The 21,596-nt window shown below is 38.6% G+C and overlaps 1 protein-coding gene across 4 annotated transcripts in view; it reads left to right on the top strand.

Annotated features, from left to right (window-relative positions):
• Positions 1-21,596, top strand: part of NADK2 (NAD kinase 2, mitochondrial) — a 34,960-nt gene extending 13,364 nt beyond the window's left edge. The window contains exons 2-12 of one of the 4 annotated variants that reach the window (XM_055699697.1): positions 2,999-3,087; positions 3,452-3,540; positions 5,055-5,136; positions 6,463-6,546; positions 9,341-9,477; positions 10,501-10,579; positions 12,906-13,049; positions 15,301-15,356; positions 15,440-15,493; positions 15,960-16,083; positions 18,763-21,596. In XM_055699697.1, coding sequence (XP_055555672.1) covers positions 2,999-3,087; positions 3,452-3,540; positions 5,055-5,136; positions 6,463-6,546; positions 9,341-9,477; positions 10,501-10,579; positions 12,906-13,049; positions 15,301-15,356; positions 15,440-15,493; positions 15,960-16,083; positions 18,763-18,901 — 1,077 coding nt within the window. In that variant the 3' untranslated portion in view covers positions 18,902-21,596. The remainder of the gene's footprint in view (positions 1-2,998; positions 3,088-3,451; positions 3,541-5,054; positions 5,137-6,462; positions 6,547-9,340; positions 9,478-10,500; positions 10,580-12,905; positions 13,050-15,300; positions 15,357-15,439; positions 15,494-15,959; positions 16,084-18,762) is intronic. The other 3 variants (XM_055699698.1, XM_055699699.1, XM_055699700.1) reach the window with 3 other exon arrangements.

Genomic DNA, 21,596 nt, shown 5'->3' with positions numbered 1-21,596 from the left:
GGTGGCTCCAGGTAGCCCTGCTTGTGCAGGGAGGTTGGACCAGATGACCTTCAGAGATCCCTTCCGACCTCTGACTACAGGGCTGTAGGCTTTTCTCTGGTTCTTTGTTACATGAAAGGCAGCTGATGATTAGCATTCTTGTTTGATACAGTTGACTGTGGTTAAGCTCAGGCAGGCTGTCCCTTTGTGAGTTCTGTGTATGAACTTGTGAGTTACTTATCTCTGAGCTAGAAGGATGAGGCTAGAGACGAGCAGACTGTTTTAATCTCTGGAGCCTTTTTCCAAATTAGAACGATTCATTAACTCTGTAGATGTAGCTTAGCTATTTAAACTCAAGGCCCTAACTTTTCATTTATCTTGTTGCTTAGGGATGCCTGCTTAACTTGTTCTAGAGCTATTAAATTCAAAGATGAGACCTCTGCATTAGATCTTGTTATGCAGGGCTGGAAGTGTGGAAGTATCCATGGAAATTGTTCAGCCAGTCATCAGGATACTGGTAGCTTATTTGTTGAGCATCTTCTTCTGCTTTCTGAAGCTGTTGAAATAATTTAGCACACCTAAGGCAAATGCAGTGATGCTACCCATACCTCTCCTTGCTGGTAATGCCAACAAAATGTTAGCTGTTGGCTCACCACTGATGATGGTGGCTCAAAAGCCTGCCAATGATCATACAGAGATTCATTGCACTGTCATTGTTCTGAGATAAAAACTCACTTTGACCAAGCTGAAAGATAGTATGCTGACAAATCAGCCAAATAAATGAGGTACATAAAATTGCAAGATGGAGTTTGCAGTTTCTGTTGTGTGTGGAAGCAATAGACTGTGGAAATAGTAGTCTGAAAAACATACGTCTGCCTGTCAGGTGCTTGTGTTAATTCACAGCAGATATTTCTAGAGGAAACACGAATGGGAACCCTGATTTTAGTGACACAGTTGAGTTTTTTGAGGTTATTTGCTGTGGATTTCTTGTTCTTTCTGGTGGTAAGGCATGGTCAATTTGTGCTTCAAATGTGCAATTGAAAATCCCTTTTCTAGTAAATTAGACCAGTGGTGGTCAGCAGCAGATGCCTGTGGGTGGCAAATACCTTCTTCTTTTCCCCTTTCCACTTTCTTCTTTCTGCTCAAAATGGATCATGAGAAGCTGACAGCAGATGCAGCAATGGGCAGTGCTGCAGCTAGCTGTAGCCTTTCGTACTCTTTCCCCACTACAGCAGCACAGCGGCACTGTTGAAGTCCCCAGTGCAACACCAAGGGCTCTGGAGGAGCAAGAGGTGTATGGAAGTGCACAAGCACTGTAGCTGGGGAGTGAAACAAAGGGTTTGTGTGAGGCAATTAATGGGACATAACACCCTATATGCTGTAAACCGGTGCTAACAAGCTTTGTAAGGATGACCTGAAAGCTTTATCTGGATGTTTTATGTTCACCCACATGCTTATCTGTGTGTGTGGCAGCTGCTCCCACTGCGTGCCTGTAGAGTTGTTGGTGGCTTTCAGGTAAAGTGCAGGAGCCCATCTGTTGGAGCTGGTTTCCTGATCCTAGCAGTAAGACCACCTGAAGATTTAATTCCTGCAAGTCGGTCACTGATTGTAAGCACAATGAGCAGGACAGCAATACAGTTCCAGAGCAGCCACTTCCATTCTTCTCTGTGATTTCTTCAGCGCCGAGTGTCAGTGCTTAGTTATTGGTTGGATTTCTTGACATCAGTGGGTGTCAGGTGAAGAAAGATTGTGTTTATTGGGTATTGGATTGCTGTTAATTAATTAACTGTAATTGTCATATCCTGCCAGTACTCTCCTCTTCACTGTGGAGTTTTGTGGTGTTTAAAGCTTTTGGCAGAGATTAATTTCTCTACACAAACTCTGGGAGAAGGTCTATTTCTGTGCTGGCAAATTGTTTTTAACTGGTCAAGGAAAAGGAAGCAATGACAGTATAATTGTAGAATAATTCAACCTAGAAGAAGCCTCAGGAGGTCATCTCATCTAGCCTGCTGGTTATGAATGTATTTATAAACTCCTTTCACTTAACATCCGTTTCACCACCTTTCTTCTACTTGCTTAATCTCCATGCAAACATGTATTTGGCAGTACCAGCCCCACATGAGGACACTGAGTTAAAGAATGAATACATACAGATGGTGACTGAATTACACGGAAACCTGCTGCAAAAAATTCTAATCTTCAGCCAGCAGTCTCACCTGCCTGCTGTTAAGAGTCAATCTATATGAAGTGCAGAATGTTTCTGTGGTCTGAAGAGTGTGTGAAGATGAAGTATTTAAATTCTCCAGCTTCCAAGAAGAACAAGGCTAGAATGCAGCTGCTGAATACTGCTTGTCTTGGTACTGATGTGAATTTGTTTGAAAAATCTGGTTTATAGTCCAGGGGACAGTATCAAAGGTAGTACATAGATTGTCCTTACGCTTTTTTTGACGCAGGGGAAATGTCACCTTTGTCAGCACTTGGCAGTCTTCCTTTTCAGCTCAAATAAAATTTGAAGATTAATGCTGTAGGTATTTCATATTCCTGTTTTCTTAATTATCATTCCTGTTGCTTCTTCTGTTGTCCTCTTTCTCTATAGCACAATGTTTATACTTCTTAAGATAACTGTCTTAACTGTTTGTCTGAGTGCTTTTAGCACATGACAGGGGTATAGTTAATATTACTATTTCATGTAGACTTACACAGAGTTTAAGTTATTTAGCAGAATCAGGGAAAACAAAGTGTCTGAAGTGTCACAGAAGTCAGTGTCGCATACTTGTTTGCGTATTTCTGTTGAGCACTTAAAAACTCTGTGATTCTTGGTTGCTGTGGCCATGTAACTCATTTGATGAACTAATTAATGTAAGCTGACTTGTATATGTAGATGTAATTCATGCAATGCTTATAAAAGCACTTGTCTCTACCGACATAAAATACATGCTTTTTTATGGCTTCTATTTGTATTACTCAAGAGCATGTACTGTAGTGATTAGCATCTACAAAATCTATTTATGTCTTACAGCTTGCCTTGAAAGGATCTAACTATGCGGGTCTGTTGGAGCGGCATCGCATTCATACAAAAAACGTGGAGCACGTTGTAGACAGTTTACGGTAAGAATGTATGGATGTTGAGAATTTTAGACACAGTGCAAATATCCATGGATTGTGTAAAACGTGTAAAACAATGGAAGGAAGCTTTCTGTTACAAGCTCTAATAAAATAGGAATACGGAAAACAGGATGATGCAGGTGAACAGGCATTCCTGAAAGAATTGTAATGTGACCTAGCTCTGTTCCATTCACTACACACTGTGTTACTATTTTGACAACAAATGAAAAAGATCTAAAGGATTTGTGTGTCAAATGCTTGTAAGTCAAATACCACTGTAATTAGTCCTTAATTACATGTCAGTTTTTCAGAAGAGTGTGACAAGGATCAATATAGGACACATTCAGGCTTTTTCTGCACTTTATAGGAACGAGAGGATAGAAGTTCGTCTTGTTAAGCGTCGAGAATATAATGAAGAGACGGTTCGGTGGGCAGATGCTGTTATATCAGCAGGAGGTAGGACTTTATGACAGTATTTGTTTCAGGATGTTTTCACAGATACATTTTTTCAAAAATATTTTGAAGTGGGTGAAGCATCTGGAGCACTTTTGGAAAACAAGTTGCTTATTTAGTTGTCAGGAAATATGATGAAATGCAGTGGTTGGGACCATCCTCTCTAAAACTGTAGCACTGGGGAGTGAATCCTAGTGCATGGCCTCTTTGGAAATGTTCAATTGTCTTGTGTAAAACAGTGTAAACTGTGGAATTTATTACAGGTTTCAGCTAAAGAGGATAAAATGCTTGCTGTCTTGTGATTATACAGAGCACTAAACTCTATTCTTTGTTTTTTGGTGTGTGAGGTGGAGACTAGCATACTACTGCTTCCTCCCTTTGCCCAAACTGTCTTTCGTACTTTTACTTAATTCCAGTAACTGGAGTATCTAGTTGGATGGTACAAGAAAAAGTATGCGACTTCTGAGGAGCCTGTGCCACTGGTTAAACCTTTTAAAATGAACCAACAGAGCAATTAACCTGATTGCTTGCTTTTAACATGAGATCACAGCAGTTCATTCTGTGATCGTTGTGATTTGCTGCAAATTGCTGCAGAGTGTTGTTGGGCTCTGTGGATCTGTCATCCGTGGCAGCTAGACTTGACCACTGCTTTGCCTTTCTCTCCTCCCCAGTGGTCCACTTTGCCCTTAGCTACTGATTACCACAGAGGGTGGGTATAATGGGATACGTGTATATTCCTGAGGCATCCTCATATACCCCTGTAGGTTTCAAAAAATTCCTCTAAGCTGGAGATGAAGTGCTGATTTGGCTGTGTCAACATTTGTCATGGTTATGAGGCAAGCAGCTGGGAAGTGATACATCATCTGCACTTTTCAGAGTTTGTATCTGGGTGCAGTGACTGAATCATCAGGTTATAGTTCTCCTGTTTAACAGAGAGGAAAGAATACCAATATCTGAAGAAACAAGGGACATTTAAAGATTTCTACTTCACCAGTTTTATTAAAGACTTCTTTTCCAAGTGTGCCTATTTGGGGCCAAATAAGACCTTTAAATAGTGCCTTCTAGGACAACAGCTGAGATGGAGCTAAAGTATTTGTTGTTCTCCTGTGATTCCCAGTAAAATTTGGCATTGTTTCCTCTCTCCTGTGGCTTTAATTAGCAATACTTTCCAAATTTATTTTCTTCAAGAGTTTCTCTTACCAGCTGATAAATGTACAGAAATTTCCATAAATCTCTTTCCAAACCTGCTTCTGCCAAATTAAGTTGCCTAGGCATGTGTAGCTGTCAGATAAGTTGCACTTTTTCCAGTCGCATTTGCTATCTTGAATTCATTTGTCAGTACTCTGCTTTGAAAGGTGTCAGTAGTTTTGTGGTCCCATTTTGGTCTTGTGCAGCTTACCTCATCAGCTGTTGATATAAAAGCAGGTAGTGGTAATGCTGCAGTACATGTGAGATTATTTTGTTTGGGATATTAGAATGTGAAATGAAATTTAACTTTCGTTTTGCTTTTTCTATAGGTGATGGTACAATGTTGTTGGCAGCTAGTAAGGTCTTCGATAAATTTAAACCAGTTATTGGAGTAAATACTGATCCTGAAAGGTAAAAACACATTTGGGAAAGCAGTGCTTTATTTACTATCAGGCAAAATATGCCTCTGTTTTCATCATGCATGAAGTGTACCTGTATCATTTGGTAGTGCAGATGTCTATTTTAGTGGATTGTAAATATCAAGTGAACCTGTTGTTTTATTAGAAAAGTCTCCACAATGAGTTGTCCTGTCTCATCTGAGAGGACATTAAGTAGTATTGGGTAAGCATGACTGTTTAACTGCCACAGCTGTTCTCACAGAGAAGTGTAACAGCACTTGCAGCTAGTTAACTTGTATTACTAACCAGAAGTTTGAGGCTAGAGGCTAGGTATAGCACAGAGACAGGAAGAGGGACTTAAAAATAAAGTGTGGTGCCTTAACACACAGAAACTTGGTTTCTTTATGAAGAAGGTGGATCCTACTGGAAATCCGATAGGTCCCCAGATGAGATTTGTTATGGTTTCTTCATGTAAGCCATATCATACTGCAGAGGACGCAGTCTCCTCAGCCAATTAATGGCATTTAGTTGTCCTATTATAAACTCCACACAAATCGCATCCACCTAGCCATAAGATTGATTTGGGCAGGTGGATGCAGTGTATTAGTACTGCCTGCTTGGTATAACCTTCAAATGGATTGCAAGTAAAACTTAGAATTCACCAAGGCTCTGTCTGCTGAGATTTCTAGATTTGGGCTTCTTCTTTTAATACTACCACTTGATTTAGTCTTAATGGATAAGAAAGTGGTGGCCAAAAGTTTTAATTCCTTCCATACCTTACTCCTCTTCCAAAACTTTTCAAATGCTGTGAATAGATATTCTACAGTATCAAGCCTGAATAGCAGGGTTCAAATAACAAATGCCTTCAAGTTATCAAATATCACTCATGAAAGGGGAGCAGTGTTTAGTCTTCTGGCCTTGTTACAAGATTCATTTGATCTTAGGCATGTTGCTTACCTGTCTCCTGTCACTAACTTGTGTGTAAATGGAGGAAATTTTCCTTCTGACCTGCAAAGTTTATTAGGCTTGAATTCCTTGCCTAGAGCTATAGTGACAGGAATTATGTTAGTACCTACATATTCCTGTAGGATTACTAGCTGAACAGCCAGATTTTAGGGGAAATGTGGGAGGAATATCCTATGTCTCACTCAGACACACCCTAGGAGCTGAAAGAGGTGTATTGTTGATGTGCTGTTACATAAGAATGGTATACATTCATAACGGTTGGAGTATAGCTTTGCTTTATGTAACAGAAAGAGATGTTTGATTTGTTTTGTTTTTTAAAGGTACCAAATCTTAGTAGTTATACTGTTGTTTTCATTTTCCTTTTTGCTGTCAGATCAGAGGGTCACTTGTGCTTGCCTGTGAGGTATACACACTCGTTTCCTGAAGCACTGCAGAAGCTTTATCGTGGTGAGTTCAGGTAGGATTCACTGATCTTTGGTTTTCCAGAACATATTATGGCTCTAAAATACTTACTTAATGATGTGCCATTCCTAAGGAGCAGACAATGCTTAGTAAAACTTTAATGCCTCAAATTGTGTATTCTCTGCAGATGTTTGCCTTGTTGAAAAGTGGGTTTGTGGTCAAGAGTGAAGTTGGAATACAAAGGACAAAACTGACTCCCAGTTCCAGCAAAAAGACTTTTATTATGACCTTCAAGAATTTTTTTTTTCTGACTTAGCAAATTCATAAATGAGGAACTGCATTCTTTTAAAGGATCTCTTGGTTTACATATTTTAAGACTTGAAAGCATATGTAGTACAGTGATGGGCCATACTAATAAAAGCTAGTGAAGCCTATATGAGTGGGAAATGGCCAGTGTGTTGCATCTGTGGTTTTGGTGATTAAGGTAAAGTGGCTTAAATTTTATTAACAGGTTAGTTATGCTGAAGATGGCTTGATATTTTCCGTACTAGATACTCTTTAAAATAGAAGAATCTGAACTGAATTAAGAAGCAAGCTGAATTTTAAAGGACATACTAAATAAAGGATAATTTATTACATATAGATATTATAAATAAATAAATATAAACAAATACTTGTTGCGACGGAGGGAAGACACAGTCACTCAATATGAGTGATCAGCAGACTTCGTTTATTGTGCCTTACAGTCACCTTTTATGCCTTGTTATAATTAGCTCATACATATTACAAAAGTTAAGCTCATTATTGGTTAGTTGCCTAAATACCAAGCCCGCCCCTAGTTTCTCTTCTGTAGTTATCTGTTCCCACCTGTAACATTCTTTTCCCACCGCAATCTCCTGCTATTGTGTAACAAGGACAGCCAACGATAGTGTATTTTTGCTTTACTTCAGATAAGCTGAGAGCCATGTGCATTTTTGTCCAGCCAGCTGGACTATGTCTATGTGACCCTTTTCAGCTAGCCAGTTATCCACAAATACTAATAAAGGACAGTTGATAAAAACTTTAAAAAGAGACATTGATTTGTGGTGTATTAATATGTCAGAATACTTTCATGAAGGCAAACCATCAAACAGAAATAAGTAATTAATGTGAAAATATACTGCAATTAGGTTTTGTTTATACTTCTAGCATATTTGATTTGTATCTTGAAGCGTATTTGTGCCATAGAAGAGTTCTGAAATGAGGTAAATACAGTAATTGGGATTGATTATAAATAACGGAAGGGGTTTCAACAGGTTTTGCTAAATAAACTTCCAAGAGATAAAACTTTCAGCTCCGTATTCTGACACTCAGAAAACAGAAGCTTTTAACTCTCCATCATGCAAAGTTGCTTAAGGTAAAGTTGGTAGTGCTAATACATTTAACCTTCCTTGGTTAGCTAAGTACTTACAATGTTTTGTTGGATGCCCTGTTCTATTTTTGTTGCTGATGTTCCTGTTGTGTCTCGTTGTGGAGCTGAAACCTCACCAAGAAAGAAACAAAAGGGATCTCCCTGGTTATTTTTCCAGAACAATAGGAACTGATATTCCTAAGCAAGGACCTCAGCAGGTGTTTCACTTGGCAGTTCTCATTTGGCCCTAAGGAAGCTTTAAAATACATGTGTAACTGGATCAGCCTGTCTGGAAGAGCTTCTGATGGCTCTTATCCTTAAGGTGTCAGTCAGTGCAACAGTCTGTGTAAGCACTTACATTGTAGTCCCATGAAAAATACCAACATTATTGATTTATAAAGGACAAAACTATATCCGACTACCCATGTTTGCTTTTTTTTATGGTCAGTGGTGTAACAGGATCTCAGAATAGGGGTATAATAGGGGTACAGTCACATTTTCTAATTTGGTAGGGGTTTTGACATGTTCTAGCATGATTACTCTAAGGAGGGTAGCATAATGATACTCATTGCATGCTGTCTGCCTGACTACCTAAAACCATACTTGGAATTTAAGGGCAGATAGGTAGTTATACTAAGGATGTCTTGAATGAGGCTCTACAAGGATGGCAATGAGGAAAAACTAGAAATGTAGTCATACGAAGCTCTTAAGTCTTGTTGTAATTTCAGGAAACATGTAAGCTGGTTACTGTCACCCAGGTATCAATGGTATGAACTGGGAAAAGATGTGGTTATAACACTCCCTTGTGATTTGCTTTCTTGATCAAAGCTACTATTACTAATTTGTTTTATATAATCTCTAAATTGTAAGAGGAAAAAGGAATTGATACGTCCTCTAGGAAAAAAGTCTGAAAGTTGTAACAGCTTAAGGAAGAATGCCTTTCATATCTTCTTTTTCTTCATTTGAATTCCTCTTAAGCATCCTACAGTTCCTAGGCTAGGAGAGTTCCTTAAAATGAAAGGATATGTGTGGCCCTTATGTATGAAGGGGTGGATAGAGCTGCTTTTCTGGACATCTGCAGATCGAAACAAAAGATGGTAAAAATACAGCATGTATTGCTGTATAAATTCCTGAGAGCTTGTTCTCAAAATCACTGTGTCAATCATTAATTTGTGAGTTAGGATCACATGCCTAAAAAGATGAGTTGTTATCTATAATGTCTTACTTTACACATACAAAAAATATTAGGTAGCAAATCAGTAAGTGTAAGCTATTTACATTTTAGTATGATTAACTTTCTAAATTTAGAAATTATAGTGGAACTATAAAACTTGAAACGTGACTTTGAATATATTTAACTTCTACTCTAAAGGTGCTCTGATTTGAGAGCGAAGACTGTGTTCCTAATTCTGTAATGAATATTTCAGCTACTGATACCAACTTCTTTCTCCTTTCTAAGGTGGCAGTGGCGACAAAGAATCCGACTGTATCTTGAAGGAACTGGTATTAACCCAACCCCTGTAGACTTACATGAACAGCAGCTAAGCCAAGAGCAACACAGCAGGGCTCACATAAATGAAAGATTCCAGGATCAAAGTAGGTTAAAATCTGACAATATAATCATTTTGCTATGGTAACTTGTAGTAGGAGGTGAAGATTTGTAAGAGCTGAAGTATTTGAAGTCTGGTTGCTGTATTTGACAGGCAGGGAGAGATAGCTCTCGTTAGCTGAAGGCCCAGGTTAAGGCTTTTTAGAAGGGAGTGTTTTTTGTTTCTCTGTTTATTCTGGATGGTACACTTTAGAACCCGTTTTAGATATTAACATGTAATTTAGAGATATTTTTGATAGTATTATTTGCTGGCAAAGTACCTGAGATTTTTTTAAAGTGCTGTCTCATAGGCTTACTATAGTTGCTTGAGGTTACCATATGAACATGTTACCACGTCTAGCTGTTGCACGCTAAAAGTGCAGGCATTCATGTGTGCTCTTAACTTGTGCTACGTTCGAGGTAGGTTACTTCACAATTGAAAAAGATGTTCAGAGACTGCCAGCAAGCAAATGAGAAATTAGGGGTTAGAATCTCTCCCTGGGTAATGCTTCAGTCATCAGACACTTCTGACTGTTTTCTTTATGATGGGTTGAAGATGCATGATTCTGTCCTTAACCTGTGTCTAGCACTGCACTTCCTCACTTAGAAATCCTTAGTCAACGTGAACAATTTGTGAATCCCCCTTAATTACCCAGTGGTATAAAGCCAAATTCTTTGAATTTTATCAGAAATGTCTGTTACATCACTGTCGGTGAATTTAACTAGGCTGGAAGAGTGACTCACAGCAGAGAGGGCTTCAGTCTGTCTGCTTGCCTGTGAGGGGAAAGCAGTGTCTGAACATAAGTGTCATTGCCTTATTGACCTTGGTCCAAATATTGCTAGTCTCCAGTAAAAGGACAGTGACTGGTTACAGACTAAATCAGTGAAAAATTGAGTCCTTGAGGAAGATGAAGCCTTAGGTCTAGGATAGAAACCCAGGTAGCAGAGTGTGTCCTCCAATGAGTTGTGAATTGTTCTTGAAAATTTGGGTTTTAGAGCTGTAATTCAAAACTGATATTAAATACCTGCAGGATCTGACATCTCTGGTCCACATCTTTTACCAGTGAGAGCACTCAATGAAGTCTTCATTGGGGAATCTCTTTCATCCAGGTATGTTTAATTGTTTGTTGTTGCAGCAAGACACAATTGACTTAGTTTTTTTCTATAACGTTGCAATGGACAATCAGTGATGGGTTATCTTTGCTGTCAAATTTCAGTTCTAGTCCATGAATGCATAACGCTGATTTTATTGTTGCTGATTACAAAGTGTATTTTCAGACATGTAAGTGCAGTGATGTTGGTATCTGATTTTCCACCTTTTTGTCTAGCCAGTCATTCACCTTTCATGATTCCTGGCTTTTTTTCTTTCCTCTTCATCGTTTTACTCCTTTCCTGGTTAGTTCTTGCGTAACTAAATGCCTTCCAGTTACTATCTTTACAGTGAACTGAAGATTTAAATACCTGTCCTTAAACTGTCTTCTCTCCTGCATCTCTTCTTAAATATATGTTCATAAGCTTTTAGCGTGACCAAGCAGAAATAGCTTTAAGCATGACTTCTTTGCCCTGCCTCTCTTATTAGAGGCAAAGGTATCAGCCTGCCTTCACCATCAGCTTTGTTATTGTGGGAAAACACTGATTTCCTTGTTTTAAGAAACTAGTTTCTTAAAGTTTCAAATTCTGGTACTGCATTATCCAGGATACCTTTGACTGTCCTTTTTATCCTGAAGATCAGTATATTTCTGCCAGCCAAATGACAACAAGAAGCGGGGAATGTGACTGGGGCTGTGGGAGAGGAGTTAAAACATAATCTTTGGTCAGGATTTGGCCAAACTTTTACTTGTCTTTTATATCCCTTTTCCCTGTATCTAATTAAAAAAAAAAAAACAAACCCAAAACATAAGAGAGTAACATCTTCTCGTATTTGTACAGTGCCTGGGACACCGTGATTTCTGCTGGAAACAGTATAAATATTCCATGAGTGCTCTATCTTCCATCTGGACTGTAGCTTCAGATTGGCCAAAGGAATTAGTCTCAAAAAGATACAAATTTCGTTCTACTAAATTGAACCTAATTTTACTAAGAATCTAAAGAGTTTCTTTAACATATAGTGATAGAGGAACACAAAGTTGCTTTTCAACTCTTTATAATAGCCCTCTGCTTCTGAGTGTCACACATATATTGCGCTTTTTGGTTCCAGTATATTTGAGAAGCACTGAGGAACACAATGCCTGGAGGAACAAATCTCTAGTAATAAATATGTGTTAACAGGACCTTACACTGGAAGACTTAAGTAATGATGTCACACAGATGAATCCTCTGTAAAGTTCAGATACACGAGTCTGTTGTGTCTTAAGACAAAAAGACTCTAGGTGCTTCTTCCAAAGTCCTACTCTTCATGTCAGTTAAGGAAACAGGGAAATGGAAGGAAAAAAACCCACCTTTCATACCCAGCTTGCAAAAATTGTCTTAAACTCAATCAAGCTGTGCACCTGTGTTCTTAATTTGCTTCCAGTTCTTTCATCTTCCCATCTTCTCAAGAGTGAGTACATAAAATGCCCTTAGTTACCGAGAGTCTAAAACTGTTTGACACCAAATACTCCAGAGGTGTATTCCTAGTTGATCCAGACGGAAACACTGATCACCTAAAACAGCTCAGTAAGGTCCTTTTACCAAGGAAGATGAAACTCAGGTATGCTGAACACAGTGAATATGGTGTTTTTCTAAGAGAGTATCTATTAATCTGAAGACTGTATCATACTGTTTGAATTAGGCACTATGAACATGAATAACTTTAGATCATAAATGTACCCCTGAGTGTTTTGAAGCTTATGGAGGGAGACTGTCTGGTCTCTCTAGGCTTAACATTAGCATGATGTATGCATACTGTGCAGAATGATGATTGTGCCGCAAGGCTTGCTACAGTTTTAGGAAGAATTTGCCCTGGGGCGAAATGTAAGCCTGCTGACTGTTGTAGAACTAAAACTGTTTGTGAAGAATCACAGTGGATTTTTAATTACTGCAGTGATCAAGAATTCAGCTTGAAGCTATGCTATTACTTACTGATGTTGGAGTGCCTTACCTCTTAGTGTTCCCTGATGTAATTTTATGAGACTCAATCCCAGCATAAACACAGTTTTTCAATAGTTCAACAGTTATACAAGGAAACTAATGTATTTGTAGTTTCGTTTGTAAGTCCAGCAAACCCTGCTTGTATATGAAGCTATTCGCAGATGAACCAGAGTTCTTTGTGCATAATTTAATATGAAAAGTTGCTGTAGAAGAACTACCTAAAAGTTCATGCTGCAAAACAGCGAATAAAAAATGTCTGCTAAATCGGAAACACTGTTCAAAGCCTGTGAAATTGTCATCCAGATTTGAAACTAGCCCCTCTAAATTTTTATGTGCCTGATAAGGCTGTGTGTTCTGTCTTATTCAGGGAGAACTTTAAGTCCTGCAAACCCAGTTTTAAATTCTCGCTTCATAGGGCCTCCTATTATGAGATATCAGTTGATGATGGTCCTTGGGAAAAACAGAAGAGTTCAGGGCTTAATGTGTGTACTGGAACTGGATCAAAAGCATGGTAAGTAAATGTTGTTGCTTTTCATATAAAATGCTGCTTCCAATAAGCTAGATGGACCTATTTTGTTTAAGCATTTTATCCATACTGACACTCATACTATGAGTAGGTCTATGAGTAGGTCATTGCATGTCAGTTATGTCCAAATATTTTCACTGTCAGTATGGTTCAAAGCTCAGGTGAATGAGAAGAGCAGAGTACCCCTCACTTGTAGGTATGGAGAAAAGAATTGAAAGGGTGAGGAGCTGAGCCATTGAGACAGATGTTTACCTTAGGTGTAATTTTGGTGAAGGATGCATGTCACACATGGAATTGAATGGTTGGGGGTGACGACTGAAAGAGATTCTGCTTGGACTTGCAGAGCGTATTGGGGGATCTTTGAACTACTCTTGTTGGCTAGAATTAAGATGGTTAGATGAAATAGCTCAGAAAGCTCAGTATAAAAATCTAAGCTCTAAGAAGAATGAGAAAATATGTGCTTGGAAACAGTGTTAGGTGTTCTCGTAGTATCATAGAATGGTTTGGGAGCTGGGTAGGAAGGGGCCCTAAAGATGTTCTAGTTCCAACCCCTGTCCATTCTCCTTCCAAGCCTCATGCTTCTTTCAAACTGAATTGAAAGGGCACAGTCTTTTTGCCAAAATAGTCCCCTTAAACAAAGACAGGCATATCTAAGCAGAGCTGTGCTAGCATAATCAAAGGAGTAAATTAACTTGGTTTAAACAAGCTGGAGTACTGCGTGTGAGTCTCATCAGTTTAGTTTTGAGATGTGAGAGACATGTACATTGACAGCCTCTTATTTGGAAATCTGGTTATGCTTATACTTTAAAGTTATACAACAGGCCCTGGATTTATGTGTCAGGCTAAGAATAACTAAAACTGAAGCTTTTAATGAAATTTGAAAATGAATATTCATGATGTAACCATGGTTACTGGGTTTTCCTCGTTATTGTAATTCATTGTTTTGTATTCGGTCAGCATTACTTAGTCCTGCAGGCTGCCAAGGATGAAATTGGCAGACTGCATGGGGAACTTTCCTAGTGTTCAGGACCTTGGGAATGTACAGTCTTACTTCAGTGCTGTTGTTATGCATTTCATTTGCTTATACACTGTGTACTGAGCAACCCCAGAACCAGGCACCAGACTCCAGGGTTGCCCATCTCCATGGCTTAATCATTGTGAACTGTTGGACTTCTGTAAACTGAAGCCAAACCTTAGTGGAGCGATCTTCCTTAGGCCGTGTTTTAGGGGCTCTTCTGGGATTTCAGACCCGCTCTGACTGAGGCATTTAAATGCCCTTCAGCTTCCTTCAGCTGCCAAACTTGCATAAAAGGGTATCTAGCTGAGAGGGAGAAGAGTTTCAAACTGTGCATCTCAGCTTCTTGCTGGCATCTGCTCAGGCTTGCAGGTAAGCAGTAAGTGTAAGAGAGAGCTCCTTGATGGCTGCCCTCAGCATCTCTGTAGTTTGCCAGATGTATAGTGAATGTCTCTTGCAGTCCGAGGTGTTAGACTGCATGACAGAAGTGCTGGACTGAGGATTTTAAGCTGTATTGAGATGTGGGCAACTGAGATGTTCACAGTACTACTGCTGCACAGAGGCTGTGATTAGTACTTAATCCCTTTTGAGCCTGGGCACAGGGGGAAGACTTTTGCTGGAATTCAGACTTGTTTCAGACTGAGGCTTTATGCTCATCTTATGTGCACCTAAATGTGGCAAAGCAAAAGTGTCTGGTCTGACTATTTGTTTTCTATATACACCAGTTCTCATGAGATTCAAGCCCACACCTTAGGGTATGGACAAAGAGACATAATATTTGTAAAGAAGTGTTGGGTCTTATAAATTGAGAACTGACAGAAGGAATTAATTAGCAAGAGGTGGGTAGAAGGGATAAGAACACACACAATCTGTAGAACTGTCATGCTTCATTTTTTTTAAGGCAGACTTAAATCAGCAGTTATTGGGGTTTTAAGGCAGGATTATTGATAAGGAGACTACATCCTGTGTATTGTGCTCTTGTTTCCTGAAGACTTCACTTAATAGATTAGGGTTTACAAAGCCACGGGTAAATGTCAAACCAAGAGTTAATTGAAGGCATTTTTAAAAGAAACTGATGTCACCTCACACTTAATAGCATTCTTTTTTTTTTTCTTCCTCATGTTGAACATAGTTCTTCATCTGTATGCAAGATTTTTTATTTTGTTTTTGTTTTTCTCCCAAATTGCATTGCTTAGCAAACAAGACTTCTTCTCTGTCTAGGTCCTATAATATTAACAAGGTAGCACATCAAGCTGTTGAAGAGATCCTAAAGATTGGTGAGTGAACAGTGTGGCATTACTGGCCAAGTTTATATAAAGGTACACCTGTCTAACCAGAGTTCTTTCCCTTGGCTTAACAGCTAAAAAGCATGGAAGTTTGAATATGCCATTGAGTATGGAACTGGTGCAAAAAGGTTAGTGAAAAAGGCAAGATTCCTTTAAGGTATCCTAACTTTGACTAGTTCATCTTTTGTTTGTACTCTTTAATACTCAGCACTGCTTTCAATATTTTAGAACTTTTGCAATATCAGTCTTATAAACATTATTTAGGCACATTTGTTAAAAAATATCTGACTGGATATGAAAGCACTTATGTAGACTTTCATATGTATAGATCTCCAGGAGAATTTGGGTTCTCCTAAGGTTGGAGACACTTAATATTTAATCACATTAAAAGAGCTGTTGAGTGTTCATCATGCAATAGAACTGAAAGGAATATTCTTTAAAATTAATTTTTTTTGCAGGTGAAGGCTGTTAAACGTCTGGCAAGGCTTAATATTCCCTCTTGGTAGGGGAGCTGTTCTTTCCTGGAGAAATGTGTATTTCTGAGAATAACTGGTCTGCTCTGTAGAAACTAATGGCTGATTTCTCTGTTCACAGTAACAAATGATTACAATGAGTCCTTGCTCTACAGTCCAGAAGAACCAAAGATGCTTTTCAGTATTCGAGAACCAATTGTAAACCGCGTTTTCTCAAGCAGCCAGCAGCGTGGCTTTTCTTCAAAGTAAGTGTTGGGTCTAGCAGTCACTGAACTCTTACTTCATTCTGTGTATTTGTCAAAGTATGAGTAATCCAGGAGTTTCCCTTGAATAATTTCAACATCCAGTTGGTGTTTTGAGGGGCTCCTCATAACAACAGGAAGGAAATGTATCTAAGTTGTGTTAGGCCTTTTTAATGTTTGATCCATGCACAGTCTTACAAAATAAAAGAACCTCACTGTTCTGAGTTTTGGGTGTGTGCCATTTCTCTTGGTATGAGACACAGGCATTGACAGACTGGACTCAGTGCAGGAAAGGGCCATTGAGATGATTAGGGGGCCAAAACATCTGGTGTGTAAAGGAGAGACTCAAGCGGTGCTTTTGTTTAGCATGGAGGAGACAAGACTAAGTGGGTGGATCCAGTTGCTGTTTTCAGCTACCAGTGGATGGTTACAGAGAAGTCTGAGTTAAACCATTTTCAGTGCAGAATATGAGGCAACAGCCATGATTTTATAGGGCGTAAGATTTTGATAAAAAAACGAAAATGTCACAGTGAGAATGGTCAGGCATTAGAACAGGTTGCCCAGAGAATTGTGCTATCGCTGTCCTTGGAGAAACTCAAAACTTGGCTGGGCAAGGACCTAAGCAACCTAATCTGTCTTTGAAGTAAGGCCTGCTTCGAGTGGAATGTTGGACTAGATACCGTTCCAAACTAAATTATTTGGTAATTCAGTTTTTTTAACTTGGGGCATTCATGCCAGGGGAGGTTTAGATTGGCTATTAGGAAAAAATTCTTTACCAAAAGAGTTGTCAAGCACTGAACAGGCTGCTCAAGGAAGTGATTTAGTATCACCTGTGAAGGTATTTAAAAGATGTGTAGATGTGGCGCTTAGGGACATGGTTCAATGGTGGACTTGGCAGTTCTGGGTTAACAGTTGGACTCAATGATCTTAAAGGTCTTTTCCAACCTAAATGATTCTGTGATGATTCTATGATTTTTCTGGGCCTTGCCACAATCAAATATAAACACTTGAAACTGTTAGTTATATGTTCAGAATAACTGTTGAGAACAATATAATATCTTGGTATTAATTAAATGTTAATTCACTTTTTATATCAAAACAAGTATCTAAAGGAGCTCTGACTTGAAGGAGACCCAAATTCTGCACCTTTTGAGCCACATCACAACATTTTCTGACCTAGCAATAAATGACTTGTCTGGCTACTGGGACTAAATATTATATTAGATGTCCACTGTGCATGTGTCATGTCTTTAAACATTTACTACTTCTTAGTCATTTGGATCTGGGAGTTCGCAAGGATGAGTAAATCTTAAGAGAGATAGTAAAAGGAGAAGTTAAAATAGGAGCAGGTAACTGTGTTTTCATCCATGGGTTCTACAGGACTAAGTCTTGTTTTATTTAGAGTCCTTGGCATGGGATAGACTATAAAAACTATACTGGAGCTATAAATATCTGCATGCTTGTGAGAGAGATCTGCCCATTTTTCCTTTTTAAAGGAGAATTTGCTCCCTGTCATAGGCTTGATCTTCAGCTCTTGATACTAGACATCTCCCTGTTGCTGTTGTTACTCCTTTTTGACGTAGTAGCTGCCCAGAGTGAAATGAAGGAGTGGAAGATGTGTCCATGTTCTTCTGCAGTGTCCAGCCTTCGCTGTTTAGTGATGCACAGGCCAATTAAGCTTTGACACTGTGGCTATACTTCCAAGTTATTTATATTTGTGAAAGATAGGTCTTCCTGAAAATTTAAGTCACTGGGTAATTGCTGATCACATTTTGGAGGTCAGAACATCGCCTATACCGAGGCCTAAGTCAGAAAGAGTGAAGCACATGTGAGACTGCAGTCTTGCAGCTGCTCTGGCGTAACTATTGGTCCCCATCTAGCAATATGAAAAAAGTTTGAAGAATTCTTTACTTAAGGAGTTCTCACTTTCTACATATGTGAAAGGATGAATTCTAATGGTTGCGTTAGTTTTTCTTTTAGAGGAAAGTGGAGATGGTTAGTATCTTTATTCTGTCTTGCCCAGCTCTGAAAGAGCTGCCTTAAATTGTGTAAGCTTAAATATAAATTTATTAGCTTAGTATATAGCAGTCACACTCTAACATAGGCAGTAATTTGCTGCAATACCTATTTATGATGTTGCTTGGCAATCATTCTGACCTTCAACTTTGTGTTGAAATTACTTTTCCTTATGTCTCTGAATGATTCATGTAACAAAATAGACTATATTAATATCCAGATTATTTGAATCTTAAGCATTGCTAGCTGAACCTGCATGCTCCACTTAACATGAAGACCATACATTAGAATCATGAATTGAAGACTTTTACGTGAAAAAGTAAGTAAGTCACTATGAAATGGGATCATCAGTAGCTTGCTTTACAAAATACACCTAAACTGCAGCTTTCAATATCAAGTGTTACAGGCTGTTCTCAGACTCTTGGAGCAATAGCCCTTCAGTACTCTCTGGACTCCTGGCCAAGTCTATACAAAGTACTGATGGCTCGGGGGATTCTAGTGCTTAGTACCATGCTAAATTCTTCTCCAGCCGTGCCTGTGTGTGCTTGTGCATCTGCTGACCCATGCAGAGGAATGTGCAAGAACTAGTCTTTATTGCTCAAGGTAAGTGCTTGTGTGAAATACATCATCTTTTTAAACTATTTTGTGAAAACTTATTTTTTGCAGAGTCTGCGTCCGTTCCCGCTGTTGGGATGCTTGTATGGTTGTAGATGGAGGAACATCTTTTGAGTTCAATGATGGGGCAATAGCTTCAATAATGATTGATACAGAGGATGCACTGTGCACTGTTCTACTGGAGGAATGAAGGATCCTAGTGTCTTCTGCTGAAACAGTTCTGGATCCAGAGAGGGAACTCTTGGGGAGAGCACATTGCAATGCTGCATTATTTTGGAAGTTGTCCTTTTTGGATGCAAGAGCATTGGTGGAAGCTTGAGATGCTTTTCATTCCTTTGCTTTGGGGATATTTAAGCAATTTTTGCATCTGGTGTAAAAAAAATACATCTGAAATCTTACCTCTAACTTCAGTGAAAATTGACATTCTAACCTGTAAGGCAAACACGAAAGAACATCTTTTTAAACACAGGCAGATGGGTTCAAGTATTAAGTCCGTAGCATTAAATACTCAGATGTACAGTTTTTTAGTAACAGTCTGGGACTGATGAAACTAAACACCTTCATACATACACTTTTGTAGAAAAGTTGGCTGTCAATCTAGCAATATGATGCAAGGATATATAGATTTTGGTAAATCCTGATGTTGACGTAACAGGAACAAATAAAAAACTTTTGTATGCTTTTAAAAACTTTTACAACTTTGTAGTTTCATACAACTTGTGACAATTTTTTTTTTTCCTTTTCCAGTATTTTTTCTACTTTGTAGATTTACATCAAAAGTCAAAGTCTGGTTTAATCACGTCTTGAATGATGTAGCTCTTACCTTTTCTCTTTGGCTAGAGAGGGACTTAAACCAAGGGTTTTCTTGAGCCATTTAATATGAATATACAAACTTATACAAACTACAGGAGACATTGAAGTATGACACGCTCCTTCACTGAATGGATTAGCTGGCTAGCAGGTATTCAGTCACAGTAGTGTATGTAGGCGGCTATCATCACGAAAGATATTTGGGCCTTACTAAGTTGAATGGTTTGGAATTTTAGGTTCAGAGTTTGTAATTGAGGAAGAATGGTATGTACTGGGTGCTAGTAGTTGGAGCACAAGTTAATGGATGTCTTCCCATTTCCTAAGTGTGTAATTTTAACTTGCCCAGAAAGTTTAAATTTCCAGTCCTGTGCTGATCGTTACCAATATTTAATTGGCAGCAAATTAATTTTAACTTTACGTGACTCTGATCATGTGTTGGGTAGGCAAGTTGATAACAGAAAAAAAAGCTCTGATTATAGAAGAGGAAATGACTTTCTAGATGTTTTAGAGAAACTGTGAAGTATGATTGCCTTTGAAAGTCTATGCTGATCGTTGCATAGATGAGGGGGCAGAATTTGACAAAATGAAGATTCCTGCAGTAGTAACTTTTCTGCTACATGACTTGAAACAAATGTGTTTTGTCCTGTCTACTACAGATCTATTTCCAAAAGTGAGTTTTCTTAAAACTGCTTTTGAATGAAGAGACTTCTGTAACAGATGTTCTCGGGTCTAATGTGAATGTTCTCCAGCATGGCCAATCAGTGTGTCTATTGCCAATCACAACATGTAAATTGATCTTTATAGGTGGAGAAAGTGGATAAAACATCTTTTCCTTCTGCTACTTAAGTCTCTAAACCAGAATCAGGCCAATCAGTTCTAGAAGAATGTGATACTGATGGAGCTTTCTGAATATGCTATCACTGTTTGTGTACATTTTATCTTCTAAGTGTGCTGCAGACAAGAGTTATTTACACCGTCAGTGTGAGTTGTCATGATTGCAGACCAGAAGGGGAAAATCGAAGTAGATAAAACACTCTTTCAAAACTTAGTAAGTTCAGGAACTATCAGAATAACACTCTTAATGTCTAAAATAATCTGCAAAACTGGTCTAAAGGTGAAGATGCAAAAGACTAATCTTTAGAAAGCTGGCTGCACAGAGACTAGGGTGTTGTAGTCACTCCTAATCCATCTGTAACCAGTTAAGGGTGGTTTATGTGCCTCCGTCTAGTACACTGGTCAATACGCTGTAAAGGTTCAAGAACGCCCACCACCCACCAATGCCATTAACACAAATTTACGACTTCCTAGGACCTCACCAGTGTTAGATCAGAGGTTTAGGGATTGAAAGCATCCTTGAATACCTGCACAGACAAATTAATGGCAGAAACCCTGTCCCCATCATATTTAGAGACATTTGTGTGCAGTAACATTTTAATGGAGACTATTAGTCTGATCAGGGCGCATACCTAAGGATGCCTCTCATTCCTTATCATGACTGCTGAGACTAAAATGCAATGTTTTCAGGCCCTGCAGACCCAACGTAGAGATTAGTAAAGAGATTTCAGTCAAATTCCTAACTTGCTTAGCAAAATGGAAACCTGACCTGCTCGTGAGTGGCCTCTACTGGTTTTGTTTATATTTAATTGCACTTCTGTTGAAGCATTTACTGGTGAATGCTTGATTTACGTAACTAGGATGATTCAGAGATGTAGAATTAAATAAACAGTAAGCAGCTACCCTTTTTAAAATAATGAATTCTAGAATCCTTTTTAAGGATTCTAGATTTAAGGATTTAAGAATTTAAGGATTAATAAAATACTTTATTACAAAGGATTGCAGGACAGACACCTAGTACGTATTCTGTAACAGGACTGAGTATTGGTTTCACACTGATTTAATCTGCTGCAACTGGCAGTGAACTCTGTACCTCTTCTACTGGCTGAATCAAATCCATGGTCTTTTCATTTAGTGCCAGTCCACACTGTGTTCTACTAAACTAGACCTGTCATTCTTTGCTTTTTTTTCTTTAAAAAAAGTGGTGTTTATATGTTATGTAATAAAAATTAATCAACACA

This window comes from Falco cherrug, chromosome Z (genome assembly GCF_023634085.1).
Source record: "Falco cherrug isolate bFalChe1 chromosome Z, bFalChe1.pri, whole genome shotgun sequence".
NCBI classification, from domain to species: domain Eukaryota; kingdom Metazoa; phylum Chordata; class Aves; order Falconiformes; family Falconidae; genus Falco; species Falco cherrug.
The sequence above is the reverse complement of the archived record's forward strand: the minus strand, read 5'-3'. Positions and strand labels throughout refer to the sequence as shown.